The 20,548-nt window shown below is 48.9% G+C and overlaps 1 protein-coding gene across 5 annotated transcripts in view; it reads right to left on the bottom strand.

The window, feature by feature from the left end:
* DAGLA (diacylglycerol lipase alpha) overlaps positions 1-20,548 on the bottom strand; it is a 56,575-nt gene that overhangs the window by 20,048 nt on the left and 15,979 nt on the right. For 3 of the 5 annotated variants that reach the window (XM_077784322.1, XM_077784324.1, XM_021555978.2), the window contains 7 exons: positions 11,672-11,810; positions 10,888-11,099; positions 8,831-8,932; positions 8,233-8,371; positions 4,872-4,959; positions 1,240-1,374; positions 510-587 (listed from right to left, as the gene is read on the bottom strand). In XM_077784322.1, coding sequence (XP_077640448.1) covers positions 510-587; positions 1,240-1,374; positions 4,872-4,959; positions 8,233-8,371; positions 8,831-8,932; positions 10,888-11,099; positions 11,672-11,766 — 849 coding nt within the window. In that variant the 5' untranslated portion in view covers positions 11,767-11,810. Of the gene's footprint in view, positions 1-509; positions 588-1,239; positions 1,375-4,871; positions 4,960-8,232; positions 8,372-8,830; positions 8,933-10,887; positions 11,100-11,671; positions 11,811-13,643; positions 13,823-14,471; positions 14,645-20,548 lie in introns of those variants that run through there. The other 2 variants (XM_077784323.1, XM_021555981.2) reach the window with 2 other exon arrangements.

Here is a 20,548-nt window from a genome sequence, read left to right on the forward strand (position 1 = left end):
TGGAGAGGGTCACAAAGCCAATTTGGGGTTATGTGAAGCAGTTGCATTCTATAAAAGCTCAGCTGGAGAGTTGGATCAGGGGTTGGAGTTAAACACAGCAGGATAAGCAGCAGGAAAAATCAGGGAAACATCAGGAAGAAACTGGAGGTAAACTGGAGGAAGAGCTGAAGGGGAAAATGGCAGGGGGATAATGAAGGGGTGAAAATTTGGTAGGAAGAAAATTGGGCAGGAAAATCAAAATCAGAGATAAATCAGACAAATCTAAATCAGAGATCAATTAGGGATAAACCAAAATCAGGGATGAATCAAAATCTGGAATAAATCAGGGATAACAGTGCTGACTCTCTTACAGCAATATCACAAGCCTCCAGAGATGAAGTTTTATTCCATTCCCATGGAATTCCTTGGATTATTTCAAAGAGGGGCAGAAAAGCATAAGAGAAGCCAGTGAGGAAAAGAAAACAAGGATCATAGGTGGGTTTGGAGGATCCCACATCCCAGGGACTTACCGCATTCTTCAAATCCAGGTATTTGGTGTTCCTGGTCACTGGCATTCCAGACAGGAAAGCTAAAATGTCATTGTTTGCCTGGAAGTCACAAATACACAGAAAAATTCTTCTGTGTGACAGCAAGACAAAATTTCACTCTCAAATATCCCAACCAGGCCCCTCAATTACTTCCAATGCTTTTATTCCTGCCTGATTTGAATCCAAATTCAAGCGGAAAAAAAATCATTAAAATAAATCAATATCCTACTGGGCTGGCAATCTGCAAACCTTGACAGCAGCTTGGAAAACTGGGAATTTTTCCTAAATCCCAAATCAAGGGAAAAATTCCAATAAGATAAATCCATTTCCTACTGACTTGACAATCTGCAAGCCTCAGTAGCGGCTTGGAAATTTAGGAATTTTTCCCCCTGCAGATTGCTGCAGTCTTCTCCATATCTTTGTAGAGTGGGAATAATCTTCACATTCATTTCCAAGAACCTACAACCCCCTTGGAGACCCTTTTGGGATCAAGAGCTCCTCCTGTATCACCAGTCTGGAGAGGATCAATCCAGATTCCAGACTTGACTCGGCACTAGCTGAACCCTTAGACAGGGAAAAACTCAGGAAGAGCTGAAGTCACCATTATTTTTCTTTCCCACCTCAGCGAGTGAGAGCAGCCTAGAAATGAGGTGGGGAGCTGTTTCCCAGGGAATCCCAGAGCAGCTGGGAAGAGATTCCCAGGTTTTCCCACCTCATCCAGCACGGCATTGCGCTTGGCCCGCTGCCGCTGCCGCAGAAGAACCAGCCCTGCAATGATGTCGGAGGGGACGATGTCCAAGTCTCGGAAAAATTCCGCAAAAAGGTAGGCGATCTCGGAGTAGGCATCCTGCAAAATCCAGGGAGAGAGAGGTTGGAGGAGGAGGAGGAGTTTGGGTGTGGGAAGCCTCAAAACAGGACACCAAAACTCGTTTCTGGAGCTCAGCCTCCAAAACAGCCACAAGATTCTTGCAGGGAATGTCAAATCTGGACTAATCACATGATTATTGTGTCTTGTTTATTTTCCACAGTTCCACTCGGAGGCTGGATTTGTGCCGTGTGTGGGCACCTCGACATCCAAACAGCTCACAGAGGACAAAGGGAGGGAAAGGGAATGGTTTTGGCTTTCTCTATATTAAACAAAACAGATAAAATGGGATGAAAACCAAGCAAATCCCAATCTAGTGCTACCTCGGAGTCATCCTTTCTCCCAAAAAGCAGAATAAAGGCCATTCCATGAGGAAAAAAAAACTGATTTTGTCCTATGTAAGAGTCTCTTGAACTCTAACTTTGCCCCTGGATCCGTTTTCCCACGTTTATCCCAGACCTGAGATACTCTTGCACAAACTTAACCCAAACATGGGAACCTTTCTCCAAATGTACCCCAGACCTGAAACCATTTTGCCCACATTTAACTTGCCTATACTTATTCCAGACCTGGGATCCTTCTGCCCAGACTTAACTTGCCCAAATTTATCCCAGACCTGGGATTCTTTTGCCCATATTGCCAGGCTTTTCCAGGTTTGTTTTGGATGACAATCAAGCATAAAGGCATGAAAAGTAAAAACTGAGACACTGAATGCAGAATTCCCAGAAATGAAGGTGACCAAACCCAAAAAAGGAGGGACAGAAATGGAAGTAACCTGAGAGGGTCAAGCAAAGGCTCTGGAGCAGAGGGACAAAGATATTTTGAGGAGAAATGTCCTTTTCCCACTTTTTGCTCTGTGCTACAGGAAAAATAAACCCACAAGATCTCACAGGGGAATATTTTGGGAGGCTGAAGAGGGATGTAGGTCAGTGCTGACCTGTCATTACTCCAGCCTAAAGACAAGGATGATCCAGAGGCTGGAGCAACAAAACGTGGAGCTGTACCCACCAATGGTCTATATTTGACTCTTGCCATCCAAAACTTTTGCTACAAGGATGATCACAGCCTTACCTAAACCTTTATCCTGTGTTTTCATAGTATCCTTTATCCAGCATCAAAACCCACAAGACTGGAGTGTTGTAGAAACCCTGAGCACTCCAGGACGGGATTTCTCCTCTCCCTTCTTTGACCATCAAGACAGCAAATCCCTTATCTTCCCTGCAGGAATGACCTACATCCTTTTATCCCTGCCAAACTCCTGGCATGTGGGATGACTTTCAGTCATTTTTCACTTCCCTACAAAAGCCAGTTATATCCCCATTAAGAACTGGGGCTCCAGGTGCCAACTCTCTGTGCCAGCAGTGCCTTTGGAAAGCCAACAGCATTCCAACCGCAGTATCCTTGAAATCCTGACCTCATCAATCCTAGTGTGGCTCCTGTGAGTTCATAAGAAATGCCAAGAGCCTCCAAAGGAAACAGGACAAACACCCATTAATCCAAAGTGGCAGCTGCAGCCCTGGATGCCCTGACAAAAAAAGCCCTGATGGAAGTTCAGAGCGTATTTTCCGCTCCAAAGGAACAGCTTTTTGTGGGAACACCTGACATTATTCCTGTTTGTCCACCTGGTGGAGTGCTCTGCTACAGACCCTGAAGGCTCTGAGTCTTCAGACTTCACCTCAGATCCTTTCCCCAAAGCCATGTCCACCCATAAAACACTTTTCCAGCCCAGAGGACAACAATCCTCTGCTGTTACTTTTTTTTTTTTCCATAGAGTCTGGGATAGGCAGCAACGGATTCATTTCTGATCCATTACGTGCTCATTCATTCCACACGCTGCCATGCCAGGACACAACATCGGGGCTTGCTCCTGCAGAGAAAAGAGGCTAGAAATTGCTCAAAAGCTGGATGTAAAGTGGAAATTCAACAGCACAAGGAATGTGAGGCATTTGGAATCCACTTTTATTCCAAGTTTAAAAAAAAAGAGAAGCAGTCACTGAAGAATGGAAAGTTTGTTAAAAAGAACTCAAAATATTTGGAATACTTTGCAATCCTGAATAAAATGAGAGTTGTTCAGGGCATTCAGGTGTCTGTCAGGGCTCTCTCTCTCAGGATGCAGCATCCATGCTGTGCCCTCAGGACAGGTGTCTCCAGCACCGGGGCAAGGTGACCTGGATGTGCTCTCAGGGAGAAGGGAAGCACCTCTGCTCTGGAGCACCAAGGAAAAGCTGCTGTGGGAGCTGCCAGGGCACAAAGCTCCTTTGGTCTTTGTTTTCCAGATGGATTTCCCCAGCAAATAAGCTGGGAGCTGGCAGGCCTGGGCTTGAACTTCCCAGAAGGACATTCCCAGGGAACATGGTGGCATTTCAACCAGGGAAGGGGATCCTGGGAGAGGTAGCATTCCAGGACATGGTGCTGGGTTTCTGACTGTGACAATTCCTGCAGCCTTCCACACTCTGGAAGCTGCACCAGTGGATAATTCCACAGCACTCCCTAAGAAATGCTGTTAATCCAATTCATCACCTGGGAAGAACAAACATTCACCTGACTCTCCCTTTATTTTTCCATTTTCCCTTTGGAGATATCAATCCCAGTCTCATTGCTCTTCCTCTCCACGTTCACATCCCTTCCAATGTGCTCCTTTTCCTGCTGCATCCTTTTGGAGCACGAACTCTGGGCTATATTTAGTGAGGACATGGCAGCTGTGGTTGGTCCCTTGGTGTTTTCCCTGTCATTTTCCGTGCCCTTCTAACTGGAGTTAAACGTCTGGGCGGATTTTTTGGCCACTGCTGGTTTTGTTGGAATGTCCTTGATAAATCCCAGCTTTTTCCCTGAGAGGTTGTAACTAATTCAGAGCTCAGTGTCTGCAAGTAAACAAATCTCCTGATTTTTATGACTTTCTCCTCCCTTTGGGAACAATTCCTTGGTTCTGCTGGTTCCTTCAGGAGTCCTCAAATCCTCAGAATTTTAACCAAATTAGTAAAATCAAAAGCAGATTTTTCCAGTGCCGAAGTTTGACTTGCCTCTCCAGCAGGTCCTCAGGAATGCTGGTGAATCCCACCCTCAGGCACAAACCTGCTCTCAGTGATTCTAAGGAGAATGGAATGATAACTTTTGGGGAATGAATTTCAAGGCCTTTATACCCTTCCCTGCTACACAACAGCAATGGAAAATCCCAATGGCAGCACATGAAAATTCCCTGTGATCTTCACGTGGATCTAGGGATTAGACAGTTTTTGATTGTCAGGAGATCCAGAAAGATTTTGGTGATCCTTCCAGGTTTTGTTTTCCCATTTCCAAATTCTCCTCCTTAAGGGTGTGAGACTGATGGAAGTAACAGAAGAAAGTGCTCAGGAAGGGGCTGATAAAGGGAAATGGGAGCTGCTCAGGAAGTGCTGCCAAATGTGAATCTAACCTGAGGAAAAAATAGGGATTTCTCCCACTGATATTTTGATTCCCAACAGGACATTTTTGGTACCCACCGACTGGGAGTCCTTTGTCCGTGTGCAGCAAAGGAACACTTTGAGCCTGCGTGTCCAGCTGCTGGCTTGTCCCTCTTCCAGGCGGTGTCTGGGAAAAAAAGGGGAGAGCAGGAATGTGAAGAGAGGCAGAACACAGCATAGGATCCAACAAGGAGTGGCACGGCCTGTGCTGTCCCTGGAAAAATGGGATAAGGTTCCCCCCAACCCTCTTCCCCAGGCTGAACCCTTGCAGCTCTCTCAGCCACCTCTGGTGCTCCAGCTCCTGCCTCAGCTCCGTTCCCTTCCCTGGATATGCTCCAGAGAAGTGGGAATCCACAGGATCAAACACTGGATACCTGGTATCCTGCCTGAATGGGATGCATGGAATGAAGCTCCTGTTGCCATCTGGCAGCTGCTCCATGTGCCAGGATGTGCAACCACTCAGAGGAAAAAGTTACCTCAGGATGAGGGAGTGGGAATGGCACAAGAGACCCTGAGCATTTCAGACATGCAATTTTTCCCAATCACAGAATCATGGAATGCTTTGGGTTGGAGGGACTTTTAGGATCATTGTGTTCCACCCCCTGCCACAGAAGTAGGGACTGATTCTGTGCCAGAGTGCCAAGCTCCCTGAAGTCCACAGCTCCTCATTTTTTTAGGGAAACAGAGACTTAATACAGGTCAGAGCAATCCAAAATAAAACACCACTCCATTTTCTGGCAGGGTATCCATCAGGATAAGCCTAAGCCCAGGAAGTGGGTTCTACCTGGAATGAAAAGATGCTGGCAAAGTAATATTTGATTGAAATAGGAGTAGATTCCACAGGGATCCATCAGCTCCTGCCTGAGTATCTGAAAACAGCTCTCCATAATCTTTCAGAAGAGGAATGGGAATATGAGTGGCAGTAGGGCTTTGCTCCACCAGATTCCAAAGAACTCCAGAATTTCCCTGGTGGGGTTCAACAACCAAGTGTACTCTGAGCTGTTTTCCCTCCATCTTTTCCCAAATTCTTTCTTCCTAACACCAAACTTCCACGCATTCAGTAGTGGCTCCAAAACTCCTTGGAAAAGCCTTGGCACAGAGAGCCAAACCTTTTATTGGGTTGTTTCTTTTTCCCAGCCCACACACACCACGATGCCACTGGGAAAGGAAAACTACCATGGGACACAATCCAGCCAGGCAGAGAACTTCCTCATCTATTCCTTGGAAAGGATTTCTTTCAGCGAGAGGGAGAAGTTGGGAATGTATCCTTTGGAAACAATTGTTTGAGCAGTGAACAGTCACATTTGATGTTTGTTTTTCACATCATAGCCCACAGCGTTTGCTTGTTAACAGCTGTTAACATTCCCCTTCCAGAGGGAAAATCCATGAACAGCAGGAACAAGCTCTCCATAAATGCTGCAGGCCTGGAGGGAAAAACCCAGCTAAGGGAGCAAGGCCTTCACTCAGCTTTCTGGGATCTCAAAATTCCCCACAGAGGAGATAATTTTGGGGTTGGTTTGAATTTACTTGTGCAAGCTGTGGAGCTGAGATTTGCTTTGGAAAAATCATCACAGAATTCTGGAATGGTTTGGGATGGGATGGAAGAGACCACAAAGCCTATCCAGTTCCACACCCTGCCATGGGCAGGGACAGCTCCCACTGTCCCAGACTGCTCCAAGCCCCATCCAGCCTGGAACACTTCCAGAGATGAAGTAGCCACAGCTGCTCTGGGAAAACCATTCCAGTGCCTCACCACTCTCACAGGGAAGAATTTTTTCCTTGGATGCAGTATTACATCCACAGTATCATCCTTCTTATCTTCCTGGGAATGTCCTGATTCCAAGCAGCAATCACCATGCTAGGCACTAATTCCAAATATTCCAGGCCACTGTACCATATTGGAAAGGTCAGGAGGAATATCTGGCATTCCGCAAAAAAACCCAGGCTCCTTCCCACAGAACTTGATGCATTATCCTTAGAACAGCCTAGTTTTCCCTCAAAAGGGCCCTCATTCCAAGTTATTGGAATACAGAAAATACACAAACTCAATGAAAAATGTGTAAATTTAGAGAGTGTTTTTTGAAAGCCTCGTTTTTTATCCCTTGGATCCTGATGCCCTCCAAAACCACATTCCTCAAAGACAGCCACATATCAAAGGAAACAAAGCCTGTTTGTGTTGTCCCCTACTGGAAAAAAATCCTTCAGAAAAAGCTTTGCTTGGTGAAAAAAAGCTTTTTCTCTCTGCATCTGGGGAGCTCCAAGATGGAATCAATTCTTAATTAAAAGATCTGACTGCCAACACAAATGGAATTGTTCCTTGGCCAAGACTAAATAGGAGAAACCTCAGGGCAAAAGGTTGGATTTTGGAGAGGAAAATAAAGGACGAAAGGGGATTTGGAAGGAGATGCTGCCTCAAAGTAAGGAAAATTTAAGCACACACTCACTGTTTCCACAGAAAACACTGCTATGGGATATGGACAAACAGGTTGTTGTGGTCAGCAGGGTCCACGAGGATCCACAAATCCAGCAATTAAGGCAGAATCCAGCTGGATTCTGCATGGCTTTGCCTCCTTTAGATGCAGGTGCCCACACACAGCACGTGACAAGGAGCTGCATTCTCCCAAAATCCCCTTCAGCAGAGCAGAATGGTCCCTGCAGCAAGGCAAGAAAGGCAAGATCCCAAAAAAGCAGGACACCCTTCCAGAAACCTTGCCCTGGGAAGCTGTGGTTGCCTTATCCCTGGAAGTGTTCCAGGACAGCTTGGACAGAGCTTGGAACAACCTGATATAGTGGAAGGTGTACCTGCCTATGGCTTAAAGGGCTTTAAGATCCCTTCCAGCCCAAACCATCCTGGAATTCCCTGGCTTGAGGAGGATTTTGAGCCTGTAGCCATGAGGACACAGCATTGGTAATGCTGAAACCCTCCATTGGTTCTTTCCTTAAATCTTTGTGTCCTTGAATAGAAGGGAAATTCTATTCTAGTCTGCTGTGAAATTCTAGCCTGCTGTGAAGACAAGCTGGAAGAGCTGGGAATGTTCAGTCTGGACAAGACAAGGCTCCAGAGAGATCTTAAGTGCCTAAAGTGGATCCAAGAGAGCTGAGAGAGACTTTGGACAAGGGGCTGCTGGGACATGACAATGGGAAATGGCTTCCCACTGAGAGAGGGAAGATAGGACATTGGGAAGAGATGCTTCCCTGTGAGAGTGGTGGGGCCCTGGAACAGATTTCCCAAAGAAGCTGTGGATGCCCCATCCCTGGAAGCGTCCAAGGCCAGGCTGGAGCTACCTTATCAAGTGGAAGGCATCCCAGCACATGACAGGGGTTGGAATTCAATGACATTTAAGGTCCCTTGCACCCAAGGCAGCCCGGAATTCTGGGATCCCATGGAATGCTGCCTTACCTTAGATTGTAGGTCCTTAGGTTGCGCTGCCGGCGCTTGGTGGCACGGAGCTTGACGAAGGTGCGTCCCGTGGGATCAAAGACACACAGCACAGTGATGCACACACTCAGGATCACCACCCAGTTGCACACCACCATTCCTGAAAAAAAAACCAACCAGGAGTCACATGCTCCAGCCCTTACTTCCCAACAGAAATTCATGCAGCAAAAGGAAATCCTCTGGAAAGGCTTTTAAGCCACAGCTGGATGAGTCTTCCGGCTGTTTTATGGGGCCATTAAATGCTCCCTGAGTATCCGGGACTGCACCATTAACATCATTCCCACCAGGAGAACTGGGAAAGGCTTCCAGGAAAACAGTAAAACCATTCTGAAGGGGAAAAGCGGAATTTACAGACTACCCTTCCTTGGGAACACAGACCCCTGCCTGAGTGCCGGCAGCACAGGCGGATGAATGGAACGACTGTTCTGAGCAATAAACAGGAAAACAAGCCCCACATTGACAGCTCCCATCCACTTCCCAGAGTCAATCGGCACAGGAGGGAATGAAGGATGCCCGCCAATCTGTCGGAATGCTCCCAGGCCACATTCCAGCTCCGTACCCAGGGTGACACTCTTGGCTGTGATGTCGTTGCAGGAGGTGTAGTACTGTGTCAGCCACACGATGCCCACGATGGCGTACACAAACTCAATCACCAGGATCGCTGGAAAAAAAAGGGAACAGCACAGATGACAGCAATCTTTTTTTCCCTAAGGATGACCTCCTCTCCCTATTTTTTCACAAGGAATAAGTATCAAAACACTTTGGAAGGGGATGTGTAAGGAGATGAGCCCAAAGTGCGACATGTTCCAAACAATTCCAAAAAAATGGGATCGTGGATGGGTCAGCGCCCTTGGTTTTGTCACAGGTATGAATCAGAGATCCAGACCTTCCTCCCACGCTGCTGGAAAGACTCCTTGAGGCAGCAGGAATGACAGGACCCAAACCTTAACTACCTCAGACAGCTGGCCTGACTCACAGATCCAAAATATGTGAGTGTGTGGATCCAGGATTAATCCTGCTCACTATGCTTAGCAAACATTCTCAGCACCTTTGCCACCCTTCCCATAACAGTTCCAAGGAGACAGCACCTAAGGAGCTCCTCAGTTTTGCATGTGACTGATAGCAAACCAGAAACTGGGGATTAACAGTGCTCCCCTGGAACAAAAAAGCTGGAAAACTGCTCTGAAGTGCCCATCCTCCCACTTTCTCCCCAGAATTCCAAAGAACACATGGGCAACCAGGTGTGGAGAAAGTGAGCACCTTGCTTGGGATTGCCTAATTTTGGTAGAACTGAGACTAAATCCAGCCTGGCTTATACCACTCACCCTCCTTATTCTCCTGCTGGCACAGAGTCTTTCCATAAGAGGTTTCAATACAGACCTGGAAAGACCAATTCCAGGAGACAGAGCTTTCCTGGGCAAGGAATCAGGGCTGGGACTGATTCCTGATGAACCCAATTTATGCCTGAGTTAGGTTTTGCTTGCCTTGGCTCCTCTCCCCTTTGCCTGCTGCAGGGCAGGAGCAGGGATGAGACATTCTCAGGTTCACACTGGAGTTAATTCCCTAAATTCCTCTGCATTAAACAGCACATGCTTAAATTGGGATAGTCACATGGACTTTGCCCACGCACTGGTCACGCTCCCACTTCCATCAGCACAACTGATCAACCACCAGGAGCAAAATACACAGGAAAAAGGGAATACAAGATCCAGAAACCAGAGGAAATCCCACTCCTCAGCACACAGAGTTTAAGGAACAAGAAGGGATGTTTTGGGTGGCAGGAAAACCTTTCTTTGGATTCTCCCTACCTCCTCTGCCCCACTTAGTCTGGTTTTAACACAAACTGCCAGGCTCTACATGCTTCCCTAGGGAGACTGGCTGGGAGGCTGGAGAGGGAGATTTGTTTGCTGTTTGCATTAATAACTTGCACTGAGCATTCCAAGTCTTCCAGACTGAGCTTTCAAGCAAGGTTATCCCTATTTTAGTAAATTCTGCAGGAAAACAACCCAGCAAAAAGCAGGGATGCAAAACCAATGGGATGATTTGTTTGGAATGGGTTTGGTTCTGCATCCCCCAAGATTTTTCTCTTAAAACCTTCATTTGGCACAGAAAAATCAGATTAAATTTCTGCACCTGGAAGGCAACAGAACCCAGGGAAAACAAGCTGAAAGGGAATGAGGGATCAAGGAATAATTCTCTTCCCTGCTCCAGTTTTTGGAGCGGGAGTGAGATGGGAATTGCTTATAGGAAGAAAAAGGGAGTGAGCAGGTGCAAAAACTATTTTCCTCCCAGTGGCTTGGAGGGATGGATCAGGTGAGTCAAGAGGCAATACCTTGGGGTCAGAACCTTTGGGATTTATGCCTCTATCCTTGGAAAACATAGAAACATAGAGGGGAAAAGACAGACAGAAGGGGAGCAGATTCCATGAGAGGAAAAGGAGGCTATCTGGGACATCGCCCGCCAGTCTGACAGCCGTGACAAGGCGCAGCCTATGGATTCATCGGGATGCACGGCACATCCTGGCAGCCATCTGGCCGTGCCAGAGAAGCCGTGCTAGGCAGGGAGAGGAGGCTCCAGGGAAGAGCACACGGAGGCGCAGAGGCTCCGGCCGCTTACCCAGTCGGACATAGAGGACGTACTGCATGGAATCCCGCGGCTCCGTGTACAGGATGCTCCCGCGCATGCTCAGCCAGATGATGGCCAGCTCGGCGATCATGCAGCTCAGCAGGATTCCCAGATAGCCCCGGCCGTGGTCCACCAGGTTCAGGGAGCACGTCTCGTTGGGATTGTACACCAGCCCGAAGAGCACCACCGAGAGAATCACAAACCTGCCGGGCAGGAAAGCCAAGGGAAACCATGGAATATCCCACAGCTCCTTACATCAATCTTCATTTGGGCCCCAAATCCCCATAAGCCATCCAGAGGCCCTGCTAGCCCCATCAGAACCATTTCATCCATGCCACGTTATCCTATGGGATTTACCACTCCACAGAAGTTGTGGCTGCCACATCCCTTGGAAGTGTTCAAGTTGGACAGGGCTTGGAGCAATCTAGTGGAAGCGGTCAGTCTTTGAGGCCTCTTCCAGCCCAAATCATTCCAGGATTCCATGCTTGTTGTTCCTGAGCTTCTGTACAGAAATGCAGCCCTAAATTCTAGTAGAGAATCTTGGGTGGCACAGGAGGATAACAAGAAGCTCTGGTCAGGCTCTTTGGAACTAGGCTAGACCTCAGAACAGAGCTAAGCTATGAAAACAGAAGCTGGAAAAATATTTGTGCTCATCAGGAATGCCCCAACCAAACTTTCTGGCCCCATGTAGAAGTGCAGGGAGATTTTCCATGCCAGAAATAGCCAGAAGAATGCCTGGGTGAATTCCAAGCATCCTTGTGCCCTTCTCACTTACCAGGTGGTGTGAAGGAGGAAGAGGAAGACGGCTGGCAGAACCAGGTCATCGCTGCCCACAGACCAGCGCCGGCGGAACACGACAATCCCTGGCATGGCTGGCAGGTCCCGGGAAGTTCAGCAGGCACAGCACTCACCTCCTGGAAAAGAATGGAAGCAAAGCTGCTGCTGAGCCTCTCCAGCCTCCTCTGGAGACCCCCACAACCTGGGAGCCATCCTGGTTTATCCCAGAGCTGCTTCCTTCCAGCACCAGGGGGCATGGCATGCTCGGGAAGGAAGGCTGGGAGTTGAAGGAGTGGGAAGTATTACGTGAAGCCGGTGTGTAACTCATCCAGCTCCACTTCATAGGATTACCTGGAATCCTGTTAGGCTGTGATAGTGAGCAGCCACTGTGGGATTTGGGACAGGTCACCCTGGCCTCAAATCTCTAGAAAACCCTATTAGTGTGTTTTTCCATGCACAAACCTGCTGCCAGGCTGTTGTTGTCAAACAATCCTCCCCCCAACACTTGACTCAGGAGGCCAAAATATCTATTAACAGCCAGTGGCAGCATCTGGCTCCCAACAGCACTTCCAGTGAGGATATTGACTCCTAGGAGATCTCCCCCTGGACCAGCCTGAGCATCCTGCTAGCTCCACATCTCCGTTGCATTCGTACCAGCCCTGACAAGCACAACCAATTCCAAGGTGGAAGATTGAGGAACTGCCGTTCCTCCCTGGGTTTTGTTTGTGCTCCTATTTTTAGGGCTTCCCAAACCCTTTGGAAAATAGAAACAGGAGTGGTGCAAAGTCACGAGACTGCACAGGGTGCTCCAGCCTCCTCCAGCACAGCCATCCCACTCCAAGCTGGCTGTACTCCAAGCTGCTCCAGAGGGACTCTGGCAGCACACCTTATCCCACTGCTGCCTTCCTGGCTCAACACATGACCCACTACCAGGAATTTTCCTTGGTTTTGCCAAATCCAGGAGGGTGTCTGTACTCTGGCCACAGCCACCAAGGATTTCTGGATTTGGGGATCAGTCCTGTCCCTCTTTCCATGCCCTAATCCCTGTCCCACCTCTTACTTGTGCTACCAGGGAATGCTATACCTCACCTGTGCCTCTTTGCTCCAAACTCTCCCAGTTGATCCATCTCAATTCCCAACTCCACCAACTTCCCAGTTCCCACATCCATGCACTGCTGCTGAAGTGCTCCACCCATGGCCTGTGGTGGCCATGCTGTTCCAAAGCTGCACTTGCAAATCTGTAAGTGCTCTTGGATTCTTCCCTCTGCGAGCCCAACAGCACACTGCCAGGTCAGGACAAAGTGTCTTCATCCATTACTTACAACAGGATTTCCCACAGCATTCCCAAGGGAATATCACCTTTGATACTTCCCTGTACGAGGCAAAAAAAAAACCACACTTGGATATGATGCCCCTAATTTAGTGCTGTGGGTAAAACAAATTAGAAAGGGGAAGACATCCATAGAACTCCAGCATCATTTGGATATGAAGGGAGCTTCAAGATGATCCAATTCCATCTCCCTTGTCATGGATTGGGACACCTCCCACAAGTCCAGGCTGCTCATGATTTAAACTAAGTTGAACCTTCCAGATAACACAAATGTTAGATTTGAGACAGCCCATGGCACCAATTCCTGCCCTGTCCCACTAAATCCAACCCAGCAGTCTGATGTGGTTACCCCACCACTTCCCAGAATATCCCAAATCCAGAGTCACCTCCTCTTCTGTGCAGACACCCACAGCCACTGGAATGGATCTTCCAACCCGTTTCAGCCACCCATTACCGAAAACCTACACAATCCCCTCAAATTCCAGGAGATTCCATAGTTAATATGCTGCATCCAGCCTGTCATTCAGTTGAAGGAAATACTCCATTCCACAAACAAAGCAAATGCGAAATTCCAATGCCATTTGGATTCCCACTTCCTCAGCGCAGAATAATCAGAGCACTGGGTACATTCCAGCTCTACCTTCACTCCTCTGGCCATCTGGAGACTCCCTCCCAGCCCCATCGTGCCTGTCATTCACCACCCAGGATAGCTGGGATATCACAAACCCTGGATACACCTCCAGCACTTCCCAGCCCAGCTCCGTTCCCGTCATCCCTTGGCTGCATCCCACCAACGCGCTTTCCAGAACTCTTTCACCCCTCCTGTTGGGCTCTCCCAGTTCCCACCACCCTCTCCCAGTTTGAGAAGCAGGATGACAATGACAGCAACAAATATCCAATGTGGATTCCTTATCCACAGCAACAGATGGGGACAGAGCAGAGAAGCCTGTCACTCATTGTCACATATGGGAATACTCACTGTGGAACTGTCACTCCATTTACCAAGCTCCCAGGGCAGGAACATTCCCAATTTATTCCCAAAAATTCCTGAATTTAAACCAGGTTTGGGGGTTTGCCCCTGCTTTGGAAAAGAGGGATATGACGGAAGGCCTGAGACTGGAAAACCCACCAGAAAAAGCTCTCACTGTAAGGACTCTTCAGCTTCATTCCAGCACAGCATATCCCAGGAATTGTGTTTTAAGATGCTGAAGATATGATCCAGCAGAGGAATTGGGAGGAACCGGAAGGCTGGAGTGCAAAGAGCCCTGAGACCACTGACCCCGGCTCTGCGACAGCAAGAATCCTCACACTGTCCCTAAAACTGCTGGAAAGAGCCAAACATTCCCAGGATCTTGAAAGCCGAATCCCAGTACAAGCAGCACCAAGCTCCCAACACTGAAATAAGGGAAGCACATGCACAGGGAGTCCCCTCAGAGCCGGGCAAGATCTAGGGAAGCAGGAATCTTACATGGCATGTGGTCCAGCCGCTGCGCATCCTTCTCTCCCAGAAGGGGATTTCAGGAAAAGTGCATATCCAGGGAGACAGGCATCACAAGCTCAGGAGGGAACAGCAAACTCTTCCTGCAGCCATTGAAAATCCCACTCGGCAAAGGGAAGCACGGCATGGGAACTGGGATCTGCCTGCCGACAGAGCCGGGCATCATCCTCAGAGCAACTCCCTCCCTGCACCTCATTTATCCACCGGGAATGCCGAGAGCCAGAGGTCGTGACTCCCCCCTTCCACACCCCCCAGCACCCTCTGGAAGGAAGTGACATCATCCCTATTCTGAGGAGATTGTACGTGGATTGTGGGAAGGAGGACTTGGGAGCGAGAGCGGGCGATGCTGTCAGAGATGCGGAGCCGGGAGAGGAGGAAAGCCCTCGAGCGGCACAAACCTCCTCCCTCTTCCCACCGAGGAACCGGGAGCGCTGCCGGGAGCCCTCGGACACAGCCACGGCACCGGGCTGGGAAAGGCTCCTGGCCGTGGACTCTCCAGTGAATAGCCAGGGGGAGGGGACTTGGATGGGACACAAAAGGGACACACAGAGGGGCCACCCCGGGCACAGAAAGGAGAGACTGTTCCAGAGGAGCCTCTCCCGGCCTTTCCAGCCGTTAATTCCGTGTGACATGCTCTGGGCTATGGCAGGATGTGGGGGAAGGGGAGAATTAGCTGTCTGTAGGGAAAGGCTTAGGGAAAAGAGCAAGGGAGAAAAACGCTAGTGAGACAACATTCCAGCTAAACCTCGGAGACTTAGGCTAATCCAACAGCCCATCCCATCTGACATAAGCCTCCTTAGGGAGAAGTACACCAGGAAATAAAGCTGAAGGAAAAAGGCTGTGCCTGGATCCTGCATGCCAGGAACCCACCCACACCACAGCAACACCCCCAAAGTCACCCACTCCCTCCACCCAAATCCAGGCAGGAATTGCTCCAAGCTCCCAGAATCAAAGATTCCCGAGGCACCCACACAGCCCAATGCTCCAACCCCTGCAATCCTCATCCCTGCATCCACAGGCTCACAATCCCCTGCAATTCTCCATCCCTATATCCAAAGGTTCACAAACCTCTGTTATTCCCCATCCTTGCAAATCCTCATTCCTACATCCACAGGCTCACACCCCCCTGCAAATTCCCATCCCTGCAATTGCTCGTCTCTGCATCCACAGGTTCACAACCCCCTGCAATTCCCCATCCCTATATCCATAGGCTCACAAACCTCTGTAATTCCCCATCCCTGTAAATCCCCATTCCTGCATCCACAGGCTCACAATCCCCTGCAACTGCTCATCCCTGCATCCACAGGTTCACAACTCCCAGCAATTCCCCATCCCTGCAATTCCCCATTCCTGCATCCACAGGCTCACAACCCCCTGCAAATTCCCAGTCCTGCATCCACAGGTTCACAACCCCTTGCAATTCTCCATCCCTGCATCCAAAGGTTCACAACCCCCTGCAATTCCCCATCCCCGCATCCACAGGCTAACTCAGGATTCCCACTTCCATCACCCCAAAACCTCCCCTGGTTTCCAATCTCCTGCTCTTCAGAGCAAAAGATGGGAGGCCAAACCCAGGCTGAAATCTGATCTGCTGGGAGTTTTTTCTCCCTCTGCCAGATCCTTGGGGATGTCTGCATGGAGGAAGCCCGGTTATCCCAATATTCCTTCCCTACCTTCTCCCTCAGGCACCTGATGACACTTTCACAAGACCCAGGTATGACAAAGCAATCCCATCTCATTTCTGCCAGCATCCTCTTCCAGCTGGCCTCTGCAAATTCCAGAGTCCTCCAGGGTGACTCAACCAAGGAAATTCCCTCAAAATAAGCCAGATGTTTGCCTTCACTGCTCAGGGCTACAGAATTCACAAAAAATATTTGATTTGTAAGTCTCAGTGGATGGTTCCAGGTGTCGCTAGAAGACAGAGCCCTTTGCTGCTGACAGAAATCCAACACCATGTCCTGGAATGCTGACCCTCCCATGATCCCTTTCCCTTGCTAAAATGTCACCATGTTCCCCAGGAATGTCCCAACCTGCTGTCCCACTGGGAAGTTCAAGCCCAACCTTGCCAGCTCCCAGCTCAACTTCTTAGGAAATGCAGCAGGAAAAGACCAAAGGAGCTTTGTGTCCTGCCACCTCCCACAGCAGCTTTTCCTCAGGAGTGATTTTCTGCTCCAGAGCAGAGGTGCTTCCCTTCTCCCTGAGAGCACATCCAGGTCACCTTGTCCAGGTGCTGGAGACACCTGTCCTGAGGGCACAGCATGGATGTGCTGCATCCTGTTTTTTCTCTCTGCAGGATAACAGTTCACTTTCCTAACCAATGGAATTGTGGTCCCATCAAGTCACCCCAAATACTTCTTTCCCTCACCAACATGTCCCACATGGAATACGGGCTTTCCACTCCAGGCTGGATCATTCCCTTGCAGCTCCCACCAAGCACTTACTGGACTTGAAGGAAATCATCAATTCCAGCTTGGATCCAACCCCATCGGGCCCCGTCCAGCTGTTCTGAAGGGTTTTAAATGAGGCTCTTTCTGTTTCTGAGTTGGTTTCTCACAATCTGGGAATTGTTCTCGCCTTCCAGGGAGAAGGGGGATGGGTTATATCCATACAGAATGTCCTGAAGCTGGCCAGAGGAATTTGCATGGAGTAGCTCTGCTCTGGAGCCAGGCTGGGAGAGCTGGCATGGCTCAGCCCAGAGAGGAGAAAGCTCCAGGGAGCCTTAGAGCCTCTTCCAGTGCCTAAGGGGGCTCCAAGAGAGCTGGAAAGAGACTTTGGAATAGGGCATGGAGGGACATGACAAAGGGGAATGGCTTCCCACTGACATGATGTGGGTTTGGATCGGATATTGGGAAGAAATCCTTCCCTGTGAGAGTGGTGAGGCCCTGGAATGGATTTCTCAGAGAGGCTGTGGCTGCCTCAAACCTGGAAGTGACAAGTCCAGGCTGGACAAAGCTTGGGGCAACCTGGGATAGTGAGAGGTGTCCTCGTCCACAGCAGAGGGTAGAATGGGATGAGCAAGCATTTCATGTCCTTTCTAAACCAAACCATTCCAGGACTGAATACCAAGAGGGGACAAATTCCATGGCACCAAAGGAAGACGAGTCCTTTCTGCCTTTTCCAAGGGGCAGGAAGTATCTGCTGCAAGCAGTGCCTGCAGAAATTGCAGGGAAAGCTCTTCCCAGGGGGAAGAAGGCACAGCAGCTGCCGGAACCTTGTGAGAGCTCTGCTCTCACCAGGGGTGATTAAGGGAACAGACCCCTACTTTAAGGAATATTCCATGGATTCATGCAACTTTTAAGAGCCATATTTATATGCAAATCTCAGGCAGAGATCACTGGCAAAAATCAACGGGGATTAGAATTTTGGGATATCTTCATGGCTACTTTGAAGATTCTCCTTGATAATCTCCCATTTTCCAAGGAGAATGGAATAAAATGAGTCACTGGCAGAGCCAAGGAATGAAGCTTGAAGACAAGAAAGGTTCAAACAGCCTCCTGTGGCTTGGCACACTTTGGATGTGGCTCCCTCGGGATAAAGCCATGGCACCACAATCACCTCCACAATGTCATTGGGACAGAACTAATGGGATGAGCTTGGATCTGGAACTCCAGCACTGCCCACTGACACAAATTCCCAAAATAATCTCGGAGTATCAACTGACCTTCAAAACACAGGGGAACAAGAACTTACCTGTTTGGCCCACCAGTTTAACCCTGAAATCCTGGAATAAATTCCTTGTAACTGCAATGGTGACAGACACAAGATTGGTGTAACCACTTCCCAATTGGCCCAGCACTGATCCATCTCCATCCCACCTCATTCCTCCCTCAGACTCCTTCCCAAAGCCCCTTTGCCATAAACACATCAAGGTGCATGTTCTCCTTGGTGAAATCCATCCCCTCTTTCCTCAACTCCAAAGTCTCCTGCCTTGGGTAGAAACAGGTCTCATGAATCCCACATTGCCCTCAAATATGCAAGACATCTCCTTTCTGTTACATTGGGAATGATTAATTTTTCATAAGGAGACTCCATAATGCATCTTTTTGGCATGGACTTGACCACAGCAGTGGAGTTTTCAGGAAAAATCCTGCAAACCCTAATGGATTTAGTGCAAGAGGATGGGCAAATCCCAAAGGTGCCACTCCCAGCACTTGTTCCCAGTTAAAAGCAGGATAAGGGATTCACTGAATTAAAGAGAAACAAGGAAATTCTCCACTTTGGAATGCACCTCCTCTGAACAACTGGGACCAGTTCTGAGACTGTTCCCAGGGATCCCAGTCCAACAAACCAGTGACACTGCACATCCCAATGGTTCTCCCTCCTGGATATCCAGTGACATCCTTGCACTACCCCATGGGCCAGGATATGTCCATAGCATCACCATGAAGGCTGGAAAAGCCCTCCAAGATTGAGTCCAACCACTCCTCCAGCACTTCCAAGGCCACCTCTATCCCCATGTCCCCAAGTGCCACATCCACATGGCTTTTAAACCCCTCCAGGGATAGCTCCACCACTGGAGCCTGCTCCAATGCTTTAAATAACCTTTTCCATTGAAGAATTTTCTCTAATATCCAACCTAAACCTCTCCTGGTGCAATTTGAGGCCATTTCCTCTTATCTTGCCACTTATTCCCTGGAGCAGAGCCTGATCCCACCTGACTCCACCCTCCTGTCAGGGATTTGTGGAGAGTGAGAAGATCCCTCCTGATCCTCATTTTTTCCAGCCTGACTCCTCCAGCTGCCTCTTGTGTTCCAAACCCTTCCCTGGACATGCTCCAGCACATGTCCCCCTTGATGAAGAATCCACAGGGCTTTATTAATTCCAGACCTCAGCAACCATCCCTGGGCATAAAGGAAGAGGTTTGTAGGGGTAAGTCCATGAAGACAGGGATCACTGTGAGACATTCCAGCCTCCCAAATGAAAGGGAGGATAATGCTTGGAAAGGGATGGAAAAGCCTCACTCACACCTCCAAGATTCCCAGGACTTTGCTCCTTAACCTTGAAAAGAGCACACCTTAACTCCAGAGCTACAGACTCATCAGCCTGTGGAAAATCCAAAGCCTGCACAAACACCTGGGTGAGAAACAAGGGAAGCCACCACTTCTTCAGGAATCTGGGAGTGGAGAAGGAACTGTCACATACAATCCCATTGTGCTGCCAGGAATGGAGTTAAAAACAACCCCCAATCCTTGTCTCAATGCCGGCAGCTCCGCAATTCCACCCACAGTTTGTGCCAGAAGAGCCCACGGGCAGCTTCCCGACCACTCCGAGCTCCGGCAAAAATAACGGCCAAGTTGCCGGGGGGGAAATGTAATAAATTCCAATAAATTTGGGATTTGAAATAGAACTCCATGTTCTACAGGGGAATAAAATCCCCTACAACAAGGAAAGGTTGGCTGGAATGGGGTAGGGAATGCAAAAGGAATACCTGGATGAGGTGATGGATACAGCAATAAATGCTCTCAGCACCCCAAATCTGCTCCCAGGTGTGGAACAACAGCTCCCTGGATATATTTACTGGAAATCACCTGTCCCTGGTTTTGTCGGAATATCCCACAGCTCCACACAGAACTCGGTAATTCCTGGTTGGAAAGCACACAGCCTCTGAGTTATTTATAGCCAAAACTCCAAGGGCTGGATAAAGCCAGCCAGGGCAAATCCAAGGGGTAACTAGTAATTACACAAGGAGCATTTTGGATGGAGCCTCATTTCTTTAGGAAAAGCTATTTTCCACTATAATTTTGGCAAATCCCTGACAGTTTTACTCCACCCGGCAATGCTTATCAGCTCAGCCTCCTTTTTAAAAAGGCAGAAAAAAAGCAGAAGGAGCAAATATCCAGGTGAGATATTGAATTCAGAGGCACATCCCTGCTCCAGCACATCTGGAAGTGATGACTTCAGGAAGAGGGAGGAGAAGCCAAATCATTCCCAAAAGGAATTGCCTCTCTCCCCTCCTGCAAGCAGCTTCTTGGCTCCCTAGTTTACACTAGTGGGCAAACAGTTTTCCCAATAACTTGACTCATTGCTTCAGGAATTCCCTGGGGATG

The sequence above is a fragment of the Lonchura striata genome, chromosome 6, assembly GCF_046129695.1.
Source record: "Lonchura striata isolate bLonStr1 chromosome 6, bLonStr1.mat, whole genome shotgun sequence".
In the NCBI taxonomy this organism is placed as follows: Eukaryota; Metazoa; Chordata; class Aves; order Passeriformes; family Estrildidae; genus Lonchura; species Lonchura striata.